The sequence below is a fragment of the Saimiri boliviensis genome, chromosome 1, assembly GCF_048565385.1.
Source record: "Saimiri boliviensis isolate mSaiBol1 chromosome 1, mSaiBol1.pri, whole genome shotgun sequence".
Taxonomy (NCBI): domain Eukaryota; kingdom Metazoa; phylum Chordata; class Mammalia; order Primates; family Cebidae; genus Saimiri; species Saimiri boliviensis.
Genome location: NC_133449.1, coordinates 57,620,893 through 57,642,037, shown reverse-complemented (window position 1 = coordinate 57,642,037; position 21,145 = coordinate 57,620,893). Strand labels below are relative to the sequence as shown.

General features: G+C 38.4%; 1 protein-coding gene across 6 annotated transcripts in view; it reads left to right on the top strand.

Annotated features, from left to right (window-relative positions):
• The window catches only part of CTNNA2 (catenin alpha 2), a 1,155,573-nt gene that overhangs the window by 1,063,906 nt on the left and 70,522 nt on the right, over positions 1-21,145 (top strand). For all 6 annotated transcript variants that reach the window (XM_074397692.1, XM_003922543.4, XM_010333399.3 and 3 more), the window contains one exon: positions 14,811-14,962. In XM_074397692.1, the coding sequence (XP_074253793.1) occupies positions 14,811-14,962 (152 nt within the window). The remainder of the gene's footprint in view (positions 1-14,810; positions 14,963-21,145) is intronic.

Below are 21,145 nucleotides of genomic sequence, written 5' to 3'. Positions count from 1 at the left end.
CTTCTTGTCTTGATAGGAATGCGGAGTTAAATTTAAGAAAATTTTGTAGATTATTAGTATGCTAAGAATTATAGGGTAGGATTATGTACAAATTTACCTGTTCATTTTCTTGTAAAACAATCTAGGCTGATGAAAACACAATAAACTGGATCTACAGCAGACCCATTATATACTTACGTGGCATATTTGATGGGCTCTTCAATAAAATCTGAATTATAACAAATTGCCAACAGCTTGGTAGTAAGTACATGCTTGACCAGGTCCATCTTCATAGATCTCATTTACAAAGTCGGGTTGCTGCAGGAGGCTGAGGAGGGGTGAAAGCACATTCAGTGCTATCATGTTTAGATATACATACAGTAGCTTATAGTTCACTGAATGGATTTTATTGAAATGTCATTTTTTGTAAATTTGATAGCTGATTTAAGTTATCAGCTTCATGGCCAGGTGGGCATGCCTGTTTTAAAAGATCTGTGAGATTCTGGCAGACATTTTTTCTTCAGAGGAAACAATAGACCCCTCCCTCCCAAAAAGAGAAAAAAATAAAGCACTTTTTTTGTTGTTGTTGGTTTGAGATAGAGTTTCACTCTTGTTGCCCAGGCTGGGATGCAATGGCATAATCTCGGCTCACCACAACCTCTCCGCCTGCAGGGTTCAAGCAATTCTCCTGCCTCAGCCTTTCGAGTACCTGGGATTGCAGGCACATGGCACCATGCCCAGCTAATTATTTTATTTTTAGTAGAGATGGAGTTTCTCCATGTTGGTCAGACTGGTCTCAAACTCCCAACCTCAGGGGATATACCCGCCTGGGCCTCTCAAAGTGCTGCGATTACAGGCATGAGCCACCACGCCCACCCAAAATAAAGCATATTTTAAAAAGGGTTCTGTTATGGAGCACTCTGTATGCAGAGATTAAAATTCCATTACTTTGGAAACTACATGGGCCAAGCAGATGGTATAATTTTTACTTTCATGCTCTATAACCTAAAGTTTTATACGAATGAGAAGGCTTTACTTTTTACATCATTTCTACATATTTTTGCTTAGAAAGTATAAATGGATCAGCAAATAGAAAGCATCCAAACTAGAAATCTTATTGAGACACTACATTTGGGCCAGGACAGTGCAGTAGAATGAATCCAAAGTTAGGACTCAGAAGAACTCAGTTACTTTACTGCTACCATCTGTGACCTTAAACAAATCACTTAGTGCCTCTGGGACTTGGTTTTCTCCTGTATTGGCCAATGTCTTGTCATTCAAGAATGGGTCAGTATTAATTGTGTAACATACGCATCAGTGTTTGTGGCTTCCTGGTGACTGCACTTGGCATAAGCAGTTATTGCCTATGAGTCCCTTGTATAAACCCCCTGCGCCATCTGGACTAGGGCCTTCGTTATTCTCCAGGCAAAACATATCCATGCTGTCCCCTCTGTCCCCTCTGCAGTGTTCTTCATCTCCTCCGCCTCCTGCTTTACATCTGTTTATTCAGCTTCTCCTTTAAGATATAGCTCTAGTCTCAGTTGGAGACAACAGAAAACTATTAGTCTTTTGACATTTAGTACGTCCTCTTCAGAGTAAATGGCTGTGCTCACAACTAGATTGTCTGTTTTTAGAGGCAAGTGTTTCTATAAGCAGCCACAGCCTAGAAGGGTGTTACCATGTAACACATTTAATATGTGTGTATTGATTAAATGAATACCCAAAATGAGGACATTACACTTTTTCTGTATGTGTCCAACAGCAGCCTCGGGTTTGCAGCTCAAGACCAATTTTTACATATCAATGGAAAATCATCTGATTGGCTTTTTGGCATATGCGTCCTTCAGTTGGACTGATTTCTATTGCCAGTGGAATAGAGTTGTATGACTGGATGGGTCTGCGTGACTTGCCTATCTCTGTGGCTGGAATACGGGGGGCTGGAGTATGAGATTGATATTAGAAGAAGGTGGTAGCTTACTGGGAAGACAAACTATTGGGTATTCGAGACAAGAAGGACTAGCCACAGTCTAAGTTACTTCTGCATGACTGATTTTAAGTTGAAAGTATAGGAAGAATGAGAAGGAAGTCTCATCCAGTAAGGAGACCTTAAATAGATAAAAGTATAATTTGTCTCAGTGTCCTTTTTTATATGACTAAAACCTATATACTCTAAGTCAGGCGTCCCCAAACTTTTTACACAGGGGGCCAGTTCACTGTCCCTCAGACCATTGGAGGGCCGCCACATACTGTGCTCCTCTCACTGACCACCAATGAAAGAGGTGCCCCTTCCTGAAGTGCAGCGGGGGCCAGGATAAATGGCCTCAGGGGGCCGCATGTGGCCCGCGGGCCATAGTTTGGGGATGCCTGCTCTAAGTATTACAGGAATCTGATTAGTGTTTTGCTTTTTTGTTGGTTTGTTTTTGTTTTTGTTTTTAAATATCTATATAATTTTTCCTAAAAGCAAATATAAGGTTTGGGGCTCAGAGAACAAACATTACTTTGCACAATAAGCATGCCAGTTTCCCATGTTCCATTTCCTCTCTTGGGGCAATGTAATGAGGGCAGATGGATTCTGTACGTAACAGTGGAGATCTGTGCTATAGGTGGGGAGCCACACAATTATGAATCTAGGAGCTTATATAAAAATTGGTGCTCCTCCTGAGGGCAGGAGAGACACTTTTTTTTTCCTCTGCTTTTTTGAGACAGAAATTCGTTCTTATTACCCAGGCTAGAGTGCAGTGGTGTGATCTCAGCTCACTCAACCACCTTCTCCTGGGTTCAAGTGATTCTCCAGCCTCAGCCTCCCTAGTAGCTGGGATTACAGGCACCTGCCACCACGCCTGGCTAATTTTTTTGTATTTTTAGGAGAGATTAAGTTTCACTATGTTGGCCAGGCTGATCTTGAACTCCTGACCTCAGGTGATCAGCCCACCTTGGCCTCCCCAAGTGCTGGGATTACAGGAGTGAGGCACTGTGCCTGGCCATGTTTTCTCTTTCAGTGAACAAATTCCGTCCAGGAGAGGTACTTAGGTTGTTAAAACCTTTTGGAATATAAATACATGGTTCCCAGTTTTATCCCTTTTTTGAAATGTAAACATATCTCTGGGAAGATAAGCCTATAAATCTCTCTCCAGGTTATTTCACTGTCTTAGGACTGCTGTTGAGTTGACCATTGAACCAGGTTACCAGTATGTTTGTTCTGAAAGGCTTGACCATGCAGAAACATGAAAATATTTTCTATACACTGGTGTGTTTGGAAATGGTTTTCTCCCACAATTTGGACACGTTTAGCTCTCTCGGCATAAGAGACTGAAGCACCACCTCAGAAAATATAACCGTAACCATGTGGTTTACAATAGAGGAATGTAAATGATTCTTCATCAAAAGAAAAGGAGCTTGACATCTCCTGAGACAAATGCAAAGTAAAAACTACCTTGAGAAAGAAACCATTACCCGTCAGAATGGCAAAGACCCAAAAGTTCTATAATACACTCTGTCGTCTCCTCTTTCGCTTGTAGATGTGTAAAATGGAGGAAATTTGACATTTTCTATCAAAAGAACATATTTAACATTTGAAAAGCAATCTAACTTTTAAAAATCTGTTCTTCAGATGTGCTGGCAAAAAATATAAAAACATATGCACAAAGTTATTTATTATAAGACTGTAGGCTAGGAACAACACAAATATCTAGCCTTAGGGCACTGGTTAAATAAATTACGGTATAATCGCACAGTGGAGTATTACGCAGCTATAAAACAGAATGGGGAATAACTCTATAATCTCTGACTATATTTTTAGGTTAAAATGAGGTGGAAAAAGTATAACATGTTCCATTTCTTTTCTTTTTTTTCCTTTTCTTTCTTTTTTTTTTTTTTTTTTTTTTGAGGCAGAGTCTCACTCTGTCACCCAGGCTGGAGGGCAGTGGTACAATCTCAGCTCACTGCAACCTCTGGCTCCCGGGTTCAAGGGATTCTCCTGCTTCAGTCTCCTGAGTAGCTGGGACTACAAGCACACACCACTATGCCCAGCTAATTTTTGTATTTTTAGTAGAGATGGGGTTTCACCATGTTGGCCAGGATGGTCTAGATCTGTTGACCTTGTGATCCACCCACCTCAGCCTCCTAAAGTACTGGGATTATAGACCCATATATTTCCAAAAAGGGTAAAAAAATTATATAACACAGGAAGAGAAAGTAAGATACAACATTTTATTCTAACAATAAAGCCCTTAACATGAAGGTGGAGTCAGGGTAGACATAGGAAGATTCACAATCGCATGTATATGGGCTATAAATTTGTGGTGACACAGCAGAACAAACAGCACTTCTCTAGTGTCTGTTAAAGTACAAACAAAAAAAGAGACATGAATCTCCACTTCTGCATGGATTCAGAATCCTGAGAACTGGAAAGTACACGTGCTTCATTGTCATTTCAAGGACATCAAAGACCACATCTGTGATAACGGCAGCGGAGAAAACCAGGGGCCTGCATATTGGGTCTAGCAGAGACAGTGCCGGTGTCCACTGGAACTGGTGGTCTGGATGCTTTAATTGTGCATAACTGTGGCTGTAGGAAGGTCCCATCACCTGGATTCTGACAGGGGAAACTCCCACATCAGTGGTAGGTGTTTGAATCTGAGGAAGAATATGCTCACAGCCACTCCTTTGGAAGCACATGTGGTACATCCTTGGAGAATTCCAGAAATAGTTTTGGTAAAGAAAAAAATGGGAAGCTTTGCATGTAGCCAGAGGGCCTGAAATAGCAGGTGGACAAAAGAACCAAAGAAATATTATATATGGCCAGAGTAGCCCGGAAATGACTCCTTGCTGAATTTTAAAACTGTTTTGTAGAGACAGGTCTCACTCTGTTGGCCAGGCTGGTCTCCAACTCCTAGCCTTACAGGATCCTCCTACCTCAACCTTCTAAAGTGCTGAGAGCACAGCACTTTTCCTCTAATTCTACATGATTTCCTCCTTGTCAGTGAAGTCCCCTTTCTAACCAGACCAGCCAAGCCCACTCTTCTGTGTACCTATTACTCTTACTATCCGTGTCACTCATTTGGAACCTACCATATACTGCCCAGTCTTTCACATTCTGTATTACCCACTTTTCTATTTATTGCCTGTCTTAATGTTTATATCTGTCCTCTGTCCATCTCAGTACCTGGCGTATGTGTGTATATATTGATTTTTTGTGTGTGTTTTTTAAATTTTAAACTCTGAAGGTCTGAGTCTACCTCTTCGTTACCTGCAGCTTGAATTAAGAGTTGAAACTCAAAAATGTTAATAATATAAATGAATAACATAATGACACAGTTACCTCATTCTGGGGGATTAAACCCTCCTTAAATTGCATGCTTAATGATCAAGATAAGAATCTTTTAAATTATGTGCAATAAATTTTTAGCAAGTACTTTATTACATCTTAATGCAATCTAAGTATTTAAACATCATGATGCCAAATTAGACTATTTATTAAGCTAGGTTTTGACAAACACTGTAAGCTAAATAAGGTATCATGCTCATGCTCAATACTTCATTCATTCCTTAAATTTCAGAATTAAATGTGCCATCCTTTTAAGTTATAAACCATTTGTGATTATTTTTGAAATGCTTATTTTAAAATAGAAGAAAACTTTCCAAGCAAGCATTTTTTTTTTTCCTCAGGAAAAGGAATTTGTGTCTAGACAAGAGCAGATGGATGCTCCCTGATTCTCTTAGGGTAGTTGTCGTGAATGGAATTTAGAAAGTTTTTTTTTTTTTTTCCGCTTCTTCTTCTAGGCAATGCTTTCTCATCTTTTATCAAACAATTCAGCTCATGGGTTATGTATTGCCTTCTGGAACTTAAATTTGATTTTTATGTTTGAAATATACATTTATAATTTTCCAAACATGAATTTATGGAAATGAAAGCCTTTAGAAACTCCCACAGAGGTAACAGATGATTGACTCTGATGAAAGAAAGTCCAAGAATGTATGCAGGAACAATTAGGACTGGCAAGATGATGATAGTTGTCTGGAGAGGTAGAAACAGCTGACAAATAGCAGAGAATAAGGAGCAGATTAAGCTAGGGTACTGTTGTCGTTGCTGCTGGGTTCCAGTTTTCAACTTCCAACCTGATGTCTCCAGACAGAAGAGGAGCTAGTACATCATTGGTCTAAGCAGGGGAAGATTGAAATTTAGATAAAGTATTTAAGGTTTATTTCTACATTGCCTCTCTCACATTCTTAAAAAGCATTTGAGGACACTTAAGATTTAAATTCAATCAAGTGATGCAAATTAAATAATTAAAGTGGTGTAAATATGAGATAGAAGGGAAATGGTTTCAAGAGTGTATCGGATGAAGTGGGGTGGCTGGTTAGAAGCAATTTTTCAACTGGGCTAAGGAAGCTGAATTTGAATAGTTTTCATTTTTGGAAGTTACTACTTTGTTGGTAAAGTCTTTCAAAGACTTTCCTCATGGATCTGAGGAAGTCATAATGGAACACATCGTTTAACACTGGCCTTAGCAAGCAAGATAAGAAGGAAGTTCTAGGAGGAAGTTTATCAAAACTTGTCCTGAGTGCAGATTTCACAGGAACTTCCTTATTAAAAATGCAACAGTGATCCAGGGCTGCTGAGGGGAGAGAAGGGCATACAACTGCAGAAGCTTGGTTTTCAAAACAAATTGTACCAACGGCCCAGTTTTCAGATTTCGGCAATAATTGGTACGCTGTGTCCTATTAGGCCCACCTTTTTTTTCTCATGGTGACTTTGCCTGGTGGAAACACACTGTATGTGCGTGGGTCAATGCAGAAAGTCATGGTGTGAAGACAGCCACAAAAAGCATTTACTGTGGCTCTTTCATGTGCTAGGTAGCATGGAAATAGTCTGACGTGCATCCTACTTGTTTATATGTGCCTCCAAGGCAGAATGTATTTGTGTTATTTACCACTCAATTCCCAGTGCTTAGGGTACTCCTTAGATTTGCATATAAAATTTAGTAATAAACTTGTCGAACGCATTATTTCTGATCTTTATGTAAACTCTGAAGGGCAATGATCATTATTTCTGTTTTATACTGAGTAAACTGAGGCTTAAATTGGTTTAATAACTTCGGTAAAATTAAATATAAAGATTCATTTACACATTTTCCTGGAACTAATAAATACACATGAAACATAGATTAAGCATCAATGCTACAATTAAACAGAAATTTTAATGTGTCCTGCTAACTCTTTTTTACCAATATTGTTACTTATTGCCATAGCTATTTATACTGATAGTTTTACTTATGACATAGCATACCACATTAGTTATATATTTCTGTGTAACAAATTACCCCCAAATCTAACTTGCCATGTGGGCTTTTCTTTAGAGCAGCTTCTGTCAGAGTAAGCAACCAAGAGTAAGAAAGCAGAAGCCAGCATTATTTTTCATCTCAGAAGTGGCATCCTGTCTTTTTTTTGCCATATTCTATTGTGAATCACTAGTTCCAGCTCACATTCAGGGTTGAGGGGGTTACACAAAGGCATGAATACCAGGAGAAGAGAAATCACTGGGGGCCCTCTCAGAGGCATCTATCACACATACATATTTGCAAATACATGAGGATAGGAGAGACCGTTAGGCTAATGAATGGCATGATTAGATAAAACAGTCGTAGGGTGTGTGAAGAAATCTCACAACATGGACTTCATAGGGACATATTCAAATGCTGGTATCATAGCCCTGTTACCTTGTGCAGTGGCATTTAGAGTACAGAAGGTCTACTGAGGCAAGATGGAGCCATGCAGTATGTGGCCAGGAGGGGATAGAAGAATAACAGAGCTAGCTCACGTAGAAGGAAAAGGCTGTATTGGCTCGAGGCAATTGGAGAAGTGGGTTGGAGTCAAAGAGAACAGACAGAGTTGGGGAATTGTACATAGAAGATACAGCTGGTATATAATTCAAAAGTCAGTGTACATGTCAAAGGGAAGAAAAACCTAATGGCATTATCAGGAAAAATTCTACGTGAGTTAGGTTTAGAGATTCAAACATTAATTACAGAAGAAGCTCTTTAGCCTGTGGTGTAAGGAGTCATAACCAACATGCCAGTGTGTGTGTGCAAAATTAGGGTGGAAGGGAAAGCTCTGGATAGTAGGAACTCTTAGCCAAGTGCTTAAACAAGATTCCAGCCACCCTTGTACCTCCTAGGGAAGGCACACAGTGGAGCGCGTGGGTATATAAATACATGTAAAAATGAAATAGTCACTATTTGTGAATTAGACTTACAGATCCATTTGATTACTTCTTGCCTAGTAGGTAATGCTCCCACCCAAACATCTCTAAAGAGATTCTGAGCTGAGGATTTTTAAAGTCCCCTGTGTGAGGGTGACTTGGAGGAAATACTTAAAAGCCTTCTATTAACCCAATTCATGATGGTGGGCAGCTTCTATGATTTGTATTCTGTCTGAAGTGAAACTAAAGGCAGAGATGTATCACGGCTTCAGTTTGGGGTAGTTTCTACTTCTACACTGACTATGGACTGAAACATCAAACTCGGTCTCCTTAGAACTGATTATGCTTCATGGATGTGAGGAACCATTAAGGCACACCCAGTGCCTTATCAATGCCAGTCAGACTTCCTGTTGGGCAACTTGAGGGCCCTAATAGTTTATATCATACCTTTACCCTTTCTTTTCCTCTCTTTTGGAATCGAATTGGGGGCCAACTGAATACTCCCATAGCAGTATCTGATAGAAACTATTTTGGGGAAAGAATACTGTACCTGTAGAAAACATCAAATACCACTTACCTGGTATAGGGGATAGTGGAATGGCCCCACAGCCATTAATACTTTCTAGCTCCAATTACTCTGATCTTTCCTTAATCCTTACCAAATTCCAACTATTGATAGGCTCAGTGACTATCTGTGATGGGGGAAGACATTGTACTAATTCCTTCACTGAAATTAGCCACAATTCCATCACTGTCCCGATACTTTATTTTCTTTTTAGATTCCTTTAAATGCTCTTATTTTTTTTATGTTAACACTTACTAAACTGGTTATCTCTCTGGAACAGGGGCTTTGTCTATTTTCTTTTCTCTCTGCTCCATAATAAAATTTGCACAAGGAACACACTCAGAGTGTGTTGGCTGACTGCGCCACACAGTTGGGTGACCCCAGGGCATGCAGATGTGTTTGATTGGCCTTGGTGAACCAGTTGAGGATAGAATTATGAATCTTTCTCTTTGCTCAATGGTGGCACTCCTTCTGAAGAAGCAGTCCTGAGGGTCCTGAGCTCAGGTTTCTGAAAGGTTCCTGGAGACCAAACCTAGAAATGCCCACCAATCACTTGTTAAATGACTCATGATAGTCTTTAATAAAATTACTGAACCAGTGCTAAATGATGGGCAGAAAAGGAGAGACTCAGTATGTGAAATGTGACGCCACTCATTTTGTCCCTGAAATACTGGATGACAAAGGAGTTGTTCATCTTAATTTTCCCCGTTTATTCCTGTCCCATTCTTTTACTTCTCATTCTTCTCTTCCCAGCTGGATAGACTGTCTGTGCTAGAAGCAGGAAAAGGGTAAAGCAAAGAATGAAGCAGAGCTGTTCTCTGTCTGAAGGTGACTTATATGTGAAACAGTTGACATACAAAAATACCGATGAACTAGCCTAATACAGTATACTAAGTACTGTAATTGTGTGTGTGTGTGTGTGTGTGTGTGTGTGTGTATGTGTGATAGAGAGAGAGAGATTAGGATGCTATAAATTTATAGAGAATTGTAGAGAACTGTCTACTTTGCGTGTCTGAGGATTAAAGAAATCTTTACCATGGAAGTTAGTTCTATACTGAATGAGGAGGAGTTCACCTGGGCCAAGGACAAGAATGTACATTTCAGTATGAAAGAATAAATTATTCATAGATATGTTGCTATGTGTCCATTTCACATTTTGAGACATTGAAGTAATTCTGTCTAATTGCTACATTTGAGAGTATGGAGTAATAAGAGGTGAGACAGAAACACACAAGAACCTTATAGGCTGTTTTGTGTATATGCTTGTTTTTGTTTCTTAATAAAGAGGTTTTCTAGTTCTCCCTGCAGGATAGGGAATCATTGGAATGCTTAAAGCAGGGGCAAGGACCATTTATATACTTAAAGGTAGCGAGGTTGCCCGGCTGTTCACATCTATTACCTTTGATTGACCTTGGATTTTGTCCTTTGGGTTGTCAGCAGTCCTATTTGAATATTTAATACAACTTCTCATTCATTTAACTAACTCACCCTGTGCTCTGAAACTTCACCCCTGACGTCTCTCAGGAGAATTCATTCCAGAACTTCCTCACCTCTGGTTTAGGATCTCGATCAACACTGGAATGATGTGACCTTGATTTTTATATGCATACTTAACTCTGATTTCATTCTCCTAGAATGTCATCGTTTTGTGGCCTAGTGTGCATGTTGCATACGGAAATATAACTGGAATTTAAAAGTTGATTTCTGACTTTGATCACCCTTTCAGAACATAAGCTATTAAAAACAAATCAGCATTTCTGATAAATAACTGTAAAGTGGTACCTACATTTTTTGGATATAATTCAGAAAGTAGAAAGAAGCTTCTATTTATATTCCTATGTCAAAAATTCTGTTAATACATAATGTGTGAATCACATAGGCAATGCTGTGTTTTGTCCTAATTAGTGAGAGGCAGAAGCAGCATCATATTTGAGGAAGTTTGAAACTTTTTCTGTCTCAGTATTACTTTTGGGGTATTTAATTTTTTAAGATATTAACAAAGCATTAGAAGAGTTAAAAGTCAAAATAACATCTTAGGTTCTGTTAAGATGGGTCATTCTTCCACAAACTTCTGTTTTTATGTCGGTCACTCTTCCTTTTTTAAGACGAAGGTCTCACTCTGTCACCCAGGGTGAAGTGCAATGGCACAATTTTGGCTCACTGCAACCTCTGCCTCCTCAGTTCAAGCCATTCTCATGCCTTGGCCTCTTAAGTAGCTGGGATTACAGGTGCCCACCACCACACCTGGCTACTTTTTGTATTTTTTAGTAGAGGTGGGGCTTAGCCGTGTTTCCAAAGCTGGTCTTGAACTCCTGACCTCAGGTGATCCACCCAACAGGCATGAGTCATCGCACCTGGCCTCATCACTCTTAAAGGCAGAATAGCATAAGACTGAATGAGGAAAAAGAGTAGCAATGTGGAGAGCATTGGTGGCTAAAGAACAGTCCCTAAGTAAATATTCAAAGTACTTAACTTCGGTCTCAGAGAAAGAGTTTCTTAAGGGTCAGACCCAGAAAAACACTGACTTATGTTAAGAAAAAAATGGATGTCTTGTCAGTTACAGTAAATATAATCAATTGAATGAGTTCAAGTTTTATGTTTTACTGGTTGAGGAACATAATAAGATGGTTTAAATATTAAGGCTCAATTGTACTTTGAGCCCTTCATTTTTAAGATAAAGATCTTGTACCCTCTCCCCTATGGTAATTTTTTTTTTTGTCTTGAAAGGTTGATGGTATTTCTGTTACAATCTCTTCATAAAAGTTCCTTGTTTCTGCCTCTTCTAACAACCTCAGGTCAATAACACTGTTTATACCAAAGCCCTACCATCCAACTCTCACCAAAGAGATACTATACGCTATGCTGGTGCAAATAGAATGCTCTTCTCCCAACTTGGTGTCACAATCTTCTGAGTTACAGAGCATTCCTCATGAAAATAGTCCATTTAGGTTTTATCTTTCCTGTCTCTCCCTTGGGTGCAGAATCAGGCCAGGAGGTAGTTTTAGCAAGATAGCAAAAACCACAATTACTTTGATATCAACGTGATAGCATGTCACCTTCCACATTTTCCTCCTCCCCATGTCTTCTTCAGGATGACCTTGCACAAATAAAGCGACACTATAACTTTTCTCACCCCTTTAGATTCGAGAAAGGTCTTCATGCAAATAGATGTGTGTTCATGTGGGTTGGGGTCTGAGTGGTGCGTACTTTCCCACTCAGCTTCCTAGTTTGCAGTTACTAAGGCAGAATATTAAGTGTTTGATCACAGTCACAATTTCTGAGGGACTTCCCCATTCAATGAGATTGTTCAGATTGGTTTCTATTATGTTCTGGGACATGTGATAGAACTTTATTTTTTCAGAGCCCAGTTCTATAAGAAGTACAACCTTGAGAACAATTTGATTTCTTTTTAAATATGTGAATTATGAAAAGATTCAAAGATACAAAAAGAAAAGAGACTAATATGACAGATGTCACTCCCTCCTTCTCAAAGGTAACTACTATATTTAAAGTGGGAATCTATCCTTTTTGAGCTGTAAGAACATATACAAATGTATATGTTTAAATTATGCACAGTTTTCATTTGTGTATTTTAAAGTTTTTCACAAATGATATTTCTTTTCTCACTCAAACTTTGACCTCACAGCTTACTATTTTAACATATTGACTGTGCCCTGACTCACATCCCTAAGTCTGTTTTATCCTACCCAGATGCACTGTCTGCATCTGCAGTGAGCTTCTCAAAGTGGCTCCTGAGTTGGAGGATTCAGAATAGGACTGGGGTAGAGCCTGTTGACACAGCTCCCTTAAAGCAGTTATTTTTTCTCTCAGGTTTTATATACTTTTCTTCTTAACTCTTTAAATATATAACCTAGCAAGAAACAACTGTAACCGTAGAGACACAAAAACATTTTTGTGACCCCAGTGTACAATTACTTACTTCTCCTAATCAGCATCTCTTTAGAAGTTAATATTTGGCCAAGCCATAGAGAATGCGCCAAATCACTGGGACTGAATTTTACTAAATCTTGTCAAAGCACTTGCCAAAATGATGCGTAACCATTGTGCTCCCATCAGTAGTAGAAGGGTTCCCTTTTGTCTGCATGCTCAGTAGGATTAATATTATTATGCTTTAATTTGTTTGCCTATACCAACAAGTATGAAATTACATCTCATTGTTTGCATTATAATTTCTCCAATTCAAGTCTTACTGTGTATTTATCAGCAATATGGATTGCTTTTCTGTGAACTGTGTGTGATAATTCTTTGTCAATTTTTATTACTTTTTCTTGTTGATTTGTGGGAGTAGCCTATTTACCCTCTATACATCTAGAAGCACTAATTTTTTTTATCAGTTATATCCATAGGGACAAACAGTTGTATGCCCCTAAAAGCTACTTTGTGGTATTACATAGAACTGTGACATCGATCATGCTATGGCAATGTAGACATCATGGAGTGGCATTAATATAACTAAGTTTAAGAAACAGGGAATTTGTAATTATATTTAAGAAGATACTTATTCTCAAATTCTAATGTATGCAAAAATAATGTCATGCTCACTATTCAGTCCTTTAAAAAAGTTTGTTCCCAATACAAATGAATAACTCAAATAGTCTGAGTTTAATGCAGTGGTTTTTAGAAATATAGTTTTATTTGATTCATATTTGTGGCGATACAGCTTAATATTTCCCAAATTCTTTTATCTAAATATAGCTTAAAAGCCCAAATGAAAAATTCAAGTAATATAGAGAACCAATTAAAGCAATTCATCCATAGAAGGAGATTTCCCCATGCATGCTATGGTTTTGATAATTTCTACTAAAGTATGGTCACACTGTTTTCCTCTAACCCTGCTGTCTCCCTCTCCTTTTTTAAGTTTGACTTTTCCTGGTAGAAATACATTTTTCCAGGAATGGTTTATCTTGAATACTCTGACCCTAGAGAGTAAAGTAATTTAGCAGAATTTCTCGCATAGGGATTAAAATGGGTATTAAAGTATCCACAGAGGATGAAAGTGAGTATAAAGAGGAATCAGGCATGAAAGTTCAGAAATGGGAATAGATGAATGATGTTTCTATTGTTTCATCCTTATAAATAAAATGAATGTACTTTTGGCTTTCATTTGCTATGTGAATTGATTGTTACAGAATAACAGCTGAGAAAATGGAATTAAAATTTTTAAGAATCAGTAAATCAGCAGCACTTGTTAAGAAGTTAGTGGAGGTATTCCAGACACTCAACTGAGTTTACTTTCCAGAAATCTCTAGGGTGTGTGTGCAGGTATTCTTGTGAAAAGAATGAATTGTCAGCATTTTAGAAATTTATATATGTATCCTCTTTCACATCCAGGCAGTCCTGGTGAGATGGAACACATTATCTTTGAGCCCACTGGTCTTCTCTTTTCATAGGCCTTTCTGCTGAAATGCCTGGTGTTTTCCTCTTTCTATTACACAGTCCTTCCCCAGCTTCTCTTGCTCCACCCTCACCTCCCCCATGTCTCAAGTCCTACATTTTTGACAGAAGTGCTGGGTTGGATTATTTCATTCACACTTGATTGTGAAGACATGTGGCTTAAGGTCTGATACCAGCTATGACTGTAACATCCAATATTTGTTAAATATTTATTGATATTTCCAAAGGGCCAGATTCTACCCAATACTTTTGTGCATTATCTCACTGAATCATGAGGTAGGATTTTATTATAATTTATAGACAAACACATTAAAACTTGGCCAAGGATTGACACCTGGTAACCAGTAACCAGCCGCAGTGCAACTCAGTTGGGATTAGGGTAACATGAAAACTACATTCACACACTACACCACGCTGACGTGGCAGGTTCCAGACACGTCCTCTTTTGCAAACCATCACCATGCATAGGAAATTTGATTTCCTTGCTGCTGAGGTAAATAGCAAAAAGACTATTTAAGTGGGCCCACTTCAAATGGAACCGATGATTGTCTTGCTCCACGTAACTGTTAGAATGCCCAAAGACCTGCCCTTGGCCAAAAGCTAGAATGAGAGAAAAATTGCCTAATCCTCTGCTTTTTATTTTTAACCCAGTGATGCCACGCTTTGCTGAACAAGTAGAGGTTGCCATTGAAGCCCTGAGTGCCAACGTTCCTCAACCATTTGAGGAGAATGAGTTCATCGATGCCTCTCGCCTGGTGTATGACGGTGTTCGGGACATCAGAAAGGCTGTGCTGATGATCAGGGTATGTGAGGCCTCTGTAGCTCAGAGCTGGTCAGATCTCCTAGTAGGAAACTAAAGCATTCATTCTTTTATGTATTATTTATTTTGTAATTACTGAGTTTAACTTGGTAAGCTGTTTGGCTCCTTATTTAGTCAGACAAGGTGAGTGAACTTCCTGCTTATAAACATACAAGGTGAGTGAACTTTCTACTTATGAAGGAATGAGTGATATCAACAAGCTCAGGTGAGCCCTGAATGCTCTGAAGGGTAATGCCCTGCCTACTTCTTGCATGCATTAGTTCTCAATTTCATACAACCCAAAGGAATACCCCTGCTATTTTCCATTTGTGCCTCTTGCTAACACTCTTCCCATCAGAATTAGAAGATCATGGGCTGGAAAAAATGAAGATTACACAGCATAGTAATGTTTATAATAACAATGCATACTAATAACAGTTATCATTATGCAACAATGAAGTGATACATAATTACGTTCTCCTTGTACAACAATAATTCAGACATTATAAATAAGGCTGGATAGCCCTACATCAAACCTCTTATTACCCACTCCACTGTCTTCCCATCTTCAGACTTCTGTTGTCAGGTAGGTGTATCTTCTAAAATGTTGTCTAAATAATTAATATGTATGCACAGACCTAGAAAATAGATATGATAGTTGATTTAAACACTCATATAGTATCATTTCTAAATTCCTTTGTTCACCCACAAGGCACATTCATATATGCCTGTTAAGCTAGCTTACCATCTAGCTTACCTCATTTTATTTAACTGGCTACATAATCCATTATTCCATTATAAGATGAATTTTCTTTCCTCCTTATCAGCAGTTTAGCATAGTCCTATTCAAACACTTATTAGCCACATAATAATGTTTATTTCTTCAAATATACTGTATATGCAAAAGCACAATTGATGCAAGTACATTTATGGCCATTATTGAAGCAGAGTGCGGGCTTCTGCAGTGCTAATCCCAAAAGCATGCTGTCCAGTAGAATGCTGTCCACACTTGTAACTTAAAATATTCTTTCTAGTAAACATACTACAAGAGCAAAAAGAAAAAGATGAAATTAATTAGAATTTTAAAAATATATTTTATTTAACCAAATATATCCAAAATATCATCCTTTTGTGGCACTGGCCACATTTAAAAGGCTTAGAGACTCTACATAGGTAGTGACCACTGTGCTGGGCCAGGCAGCCATAGTCTGTGTCCTCATTCTTGTCATCATCAACGTCCACAGTTGTCTCAGAGGCTGATCAATGAAACGACAAGGTGTTTGCTTTGAAATTTATTTTTCAAATTGTTCAAATTTTTAACTTTTTTTTTTCTGAGTGTCATTGAGTACCTAAACTAACACCTCCCCACAGTCAATTAATTCCTTTTCAGTGTGTGATCCCTTAAGCATATCAAGAAGTATCTGTGATGGATTATTCTCTCTGGATAATAATATATCCCTAGTCCTTATACATATATGGTGTTAATTCTCCTCCAAATGTCGGTGTCCTTGAAACCATTAGGTCTAAGCATAGTCATCTTTGCCTGTGGTATCCAGTGCATGGCACAGTGCTTCTGACATGATCTTGCCAGGCTGGAGTAGAACAGCACCAGAGGCTCTTTTGCTCTTTTTTGATATCCATGCTTCTGACACATCCACTGACCCCTTCACTGGAAAGCCCAATTGCCATCTTCTGATAGTTTCATCTTTAAGTTGGATTGTCTGCTTTTTAAAATGTTAAATATAAATCTGCCTTTCATAGTAATCCCATGATCAATTCAAAATGATCAGAGCACTCAGTAAACTGTATCAGATGATACAAGTGATACTTAACAACACGGAATTCAGATTTGGAATTTGAAGACTCTCAGAGTGATTTCTGGTTCTTCCAACCTGCCTATTTTATACCTGTTAAACTCCGATTATCTTTCAAACCTAGCTCAAATGTTCTCTCCCCAATTTTCTCCTTCAGCAAAAATGGCCTTATCCTATAACTACCCATAACTGTGTCTGTTTCTTCCAAGGCTTGTCCATGTGATCTGTAAGGTGCCTAGGAATTTTCTGATTATCCCCCACAAAGTGGCTTAAAAATACGTAAAGGCATATGTGGCAGACCAGCATATAGATATAGTTGTTTCTCTCTCTCTCTCTCTCTCTCTCTCTCTCTCTCTCTCTCTCTTTTTTTTTTTTTTTTTTTTTTTACAGTAGTGAATTCTCTGCAAAGTCACTGTGAACACCAAATTTGTGAATCTTGAATCATTGTGCCTAGGAGAAATAGTATTTATGACACAGTTTCCTTTAATGTCTACTTCTCTGTAAGGAAAAAACTCAAACTATGTTTTCCCTCTGTTCTTATACCATACTTAACAATTAACACAGAAGACTTCTGTGACCAAATGTGGGAGATGGTGTTCTCCCCATCACTAAGCAAGAAGTCTTCTGCAGCGACCACCAAGTTGTCCTCCAATTTGATTCCCACAACATCTACCTGGAGATAGCATCGGATCCCACAGGGTAAGGGCTCAGTCCCCAAGGCTGCTGCCCCTGCCAGATGCCAGTCATAAGTCAGGGCTTCCAGAACGTCTGACAAACTGGTTTCAAGTTGGGATTTCTATGATCTCACTTTGGGTTAAATTTATTTGCTAGAGCAGCTCACTGAACTCAGGGAAACACTTAGATTTATGAGTTTATTCTAAAGGATGTTACAAAAGATACAAGGGAAGAGATGCATAGGGCGAGGTAGGGGAGAAGGAACATGGAGCTTCCATGCCTTCCCTGGCATACCACCCTCTAGGAACCTCCACATGCACAGTTATCCAGAAACGTACCCAAACCCTGTCCCTTTGGGTGTTGGTGGAGGCTTCATTACATAGGCATGATTGATTAAATCACTGGCTATTGGTGATCAACTTAACCTTCAGCTCCTCTCCCTCCCGGGAAGTTAGGGGGTAGGACTGAAAAGTCCAAACCCTCTAATCATGCCTTGGTCTCTCTGGCGACCAGGTTCACCCTGAAACTACCGAGGGCCTTCCAGCTGTAAGTCAACTCATTCACGTACAAAAAGTCTCACTTTGGAGTTTGTTAGGATCTTAGAAGTTGTAAGCTAGGAAACAAGTTTGAAGACCAAATATACTTTTCACAATATCACAATTACCTTCTCTAGACTGTAAAATTGTGGAAAGCAAAGGCTGTCATTTTTTCGCTCCACTATGGTGTTTTATTTGGCAGAGCCTAATTCTCTCTCTCTCTCTTTCTCTCTCTCTCTCTCTCTCTCTCTCTCTGTGTGTGTGTGTTTGGGGGGGTGTGTGTAAAAGAGATGGAGATGACTAGAGAGATGGTAGGGTGACAGAGAAAAGAGATACAAGAATTGAAAGGTGGGGGAAAGAAAGGATAGTCAGCTTTTTAGGCCCATAACAAATTAGATCGTTTTTTCCCATTGTGTACTAACTTGTGAAATAAGGTAAGAGACCATGAGAGTTATATTTTCAAAACATTTGGTACTAAATCCCACTGTAATCCTCAAGATATATTCCCTCTTTTGCCATTTTTCTGCTTTGTTAGGCTTCACATGTTTATGACAACCATTCATCTGGGAGGCTGAGGCCATTTATAGCCATCATTCATTTATTCATTCATGAGCTGTAACACACACACACACACACACACAGACATACACACACAAATTTTAGATAAAATGCCTTATCTTTGTCACATGAAGTGTCATTTCTCCATCTCGACATTTCAAGTGATTTGATTAGATGTATTTCACACCACTAAAAATTTAGGAAAGAAATGTACAAATTGTTATTTTTAAAAATCCCTCTCCATTCAGCACCCAAATGGCTTCATTTTGTACTTAAATATTTCTTGGTTTTCTTTCTGAAATGTAATGATTGAGTCTACTTAAAAAAATTTCTTGTATTAAGGGAGATAGACAATAAGACAAGCATAATTGTTTCTTTCCCAGAAAATTTGACCATACTTCCTTCCCTCCCAAAGGTTGCAAAGAAATTTTTTTTCCCAAAAATAATACAGACAGGACCCTGAAGGGTCAAATTCTTCATCACCTTGTCTCTTGGCAGTTCATACATATTTAATGGTGATGTTGGTATCTGAGAGCTTCCATCCAGCTCCAGGCAACCCTCTGAAGTAGACAAGGCTCCTTCTTATTGTATTCCGGCCTCAATTTTCAGGACCTTCCTCTATTCTTGGAGCAATTTACCCCTTCTCCATGAATTTTTTTTTTTTTTGGCTTTTTCCTGAAGCTTGTCCATTGCAATCGGTCAGGTACATAGGAATTGTCTGATTTTCCCCACAAAGTTTAGCTTAAAAATATTTACACAAATCTGGCAGACCAACATATAGTCATTTCTCATTTCTTACTGTAGGTAATGTTCCGAAAATTCGCTGTGAACACCACATTTGTGAATCTTGAATTATTGCTCCTAGGAGAAATACAGGGTTGGGTTGCTGTGAGCTTCTGGCCACTTTTTTTTTTCAACTGATCAATACTTAATCTTGTTTTATGTGAGTTTGTGTTCAAAGACACCTTCTTTAATATGTATTGTTCTTTGGGAGGCTGAGGTGGGTGCATCACCTGAGGTTGGGAATTCAAGAACAGCCTGGCCAACATGGTGAAATCCTGTCTCTACTAAAAAAATAAATAAATACAAAAATTAGCCCTGCATGGTGGTGCACACCTGTAATCCCAGCTGCTCAGGAGGTTGAGGCAGAAGAATTGCTTGAACCTGGGAGGCAGAGGTTAGAGTGAGCTAGGATTATGCCACTGTTCTCCAGCCTGAGTGACAGAGTGAGACTCTGTCTCAAAAAAGTATTGTTGATTCATTAGCATTGAACTTATAGCCAACTGTGCTAATTTATGAGTGAACAAAGCTTATCTAACACACGTGTTTCTATGAAAGGTATATCATACTTCTTGCATTTGGGAACACTACACGACACTTGAGCACTGTATTTTGAGGCCATTTTAAGTAGAGAAATCACCAACAAAAAGCCCAAAAAAGTGGCACTAAATAGACCAGAAAAGAGCACTTGTTGCCAGCATGAGATGTTAAACAAGAAGGTAGAGTATTGTGGTGTTTGATCTTAACTGGGAACATGTACATCTTGTAACTCAAAATTTACACACCCTTGCATGTCTGGGAATAACAACAAAGATAGTTATTGATTTTGGAGATTAAAAATTTTGGGGAGTAGGCAAATAAGTAAGGAATCCATAAATAATGAGGACCAAGTGTCTATTTAAGACAAAAAATAGTTAAACTTTCAGTATCATAAATTAAGATAAATGGGTAGGGTAGAAGGTGGTAATACCTTGGTATCAGGAGATTTGTATTCAACAAAACAATCGTTGCTTCTTGTAAGAATTACCCTGAAAGACCTATAATGATATCTATAGACAAATCTTTTGCAATTGGAGCTCATTAATTTGTTTGTGTATGATACTTTCAAAAGCAGGGCAAAGAAATAATAGGCCCTGGAATGGGGTTTAAATAAAAGTCTGTAGTTTAACTTCACATCTCCCAAAATGTGTATCAAGGTACCCTAGAGCATTGCCAGATATTTTAAAATTTCAAGGGTAAGACATAAATATCTCTTGAATTCTACATGAACTATTAGATAAAGATGACAGTTTAAACATGACGTTGGTACATATCTTTTGATTCATATGTGATACTGGATTTGTAGTAATCACTGTGGTAAAAAGGAATCTCTAGAATAGATGAGCGGCCATTTAGATTTCAACCTTTGAGAAGTAGTACAATATATAACAGGTGCTACTAACAACTGATTATTATAGGTTATAAAAATAGATTAGGTTGATTGGGCCAAACTCTGCATAATTGACATAACTGTTACCATTATTTGTTATTTCTTTAGCCTAGGGGCACCATGAAAAAAATTATGGGGTTCTGTAAAGCAGTGAAGTTTGGAATCTAGTTTAACTATTTTGGGATCATCAGCATGCAAATTACCTGTCTGTACTCCATTTGTACACAAGTACACAGTTATGAAGGAGTAGTATAGATCCAGCACTTAGTAGGCTCCCAGGAAATATTTCTTTACTTCATTCAGCTGGGATGAAGTTTGTCTTTATATAATCAATTAATGAAATAGAATTAGTTAAATAAGCTAACAGTATTATCAAAATTACAGGAGTTGTAGTC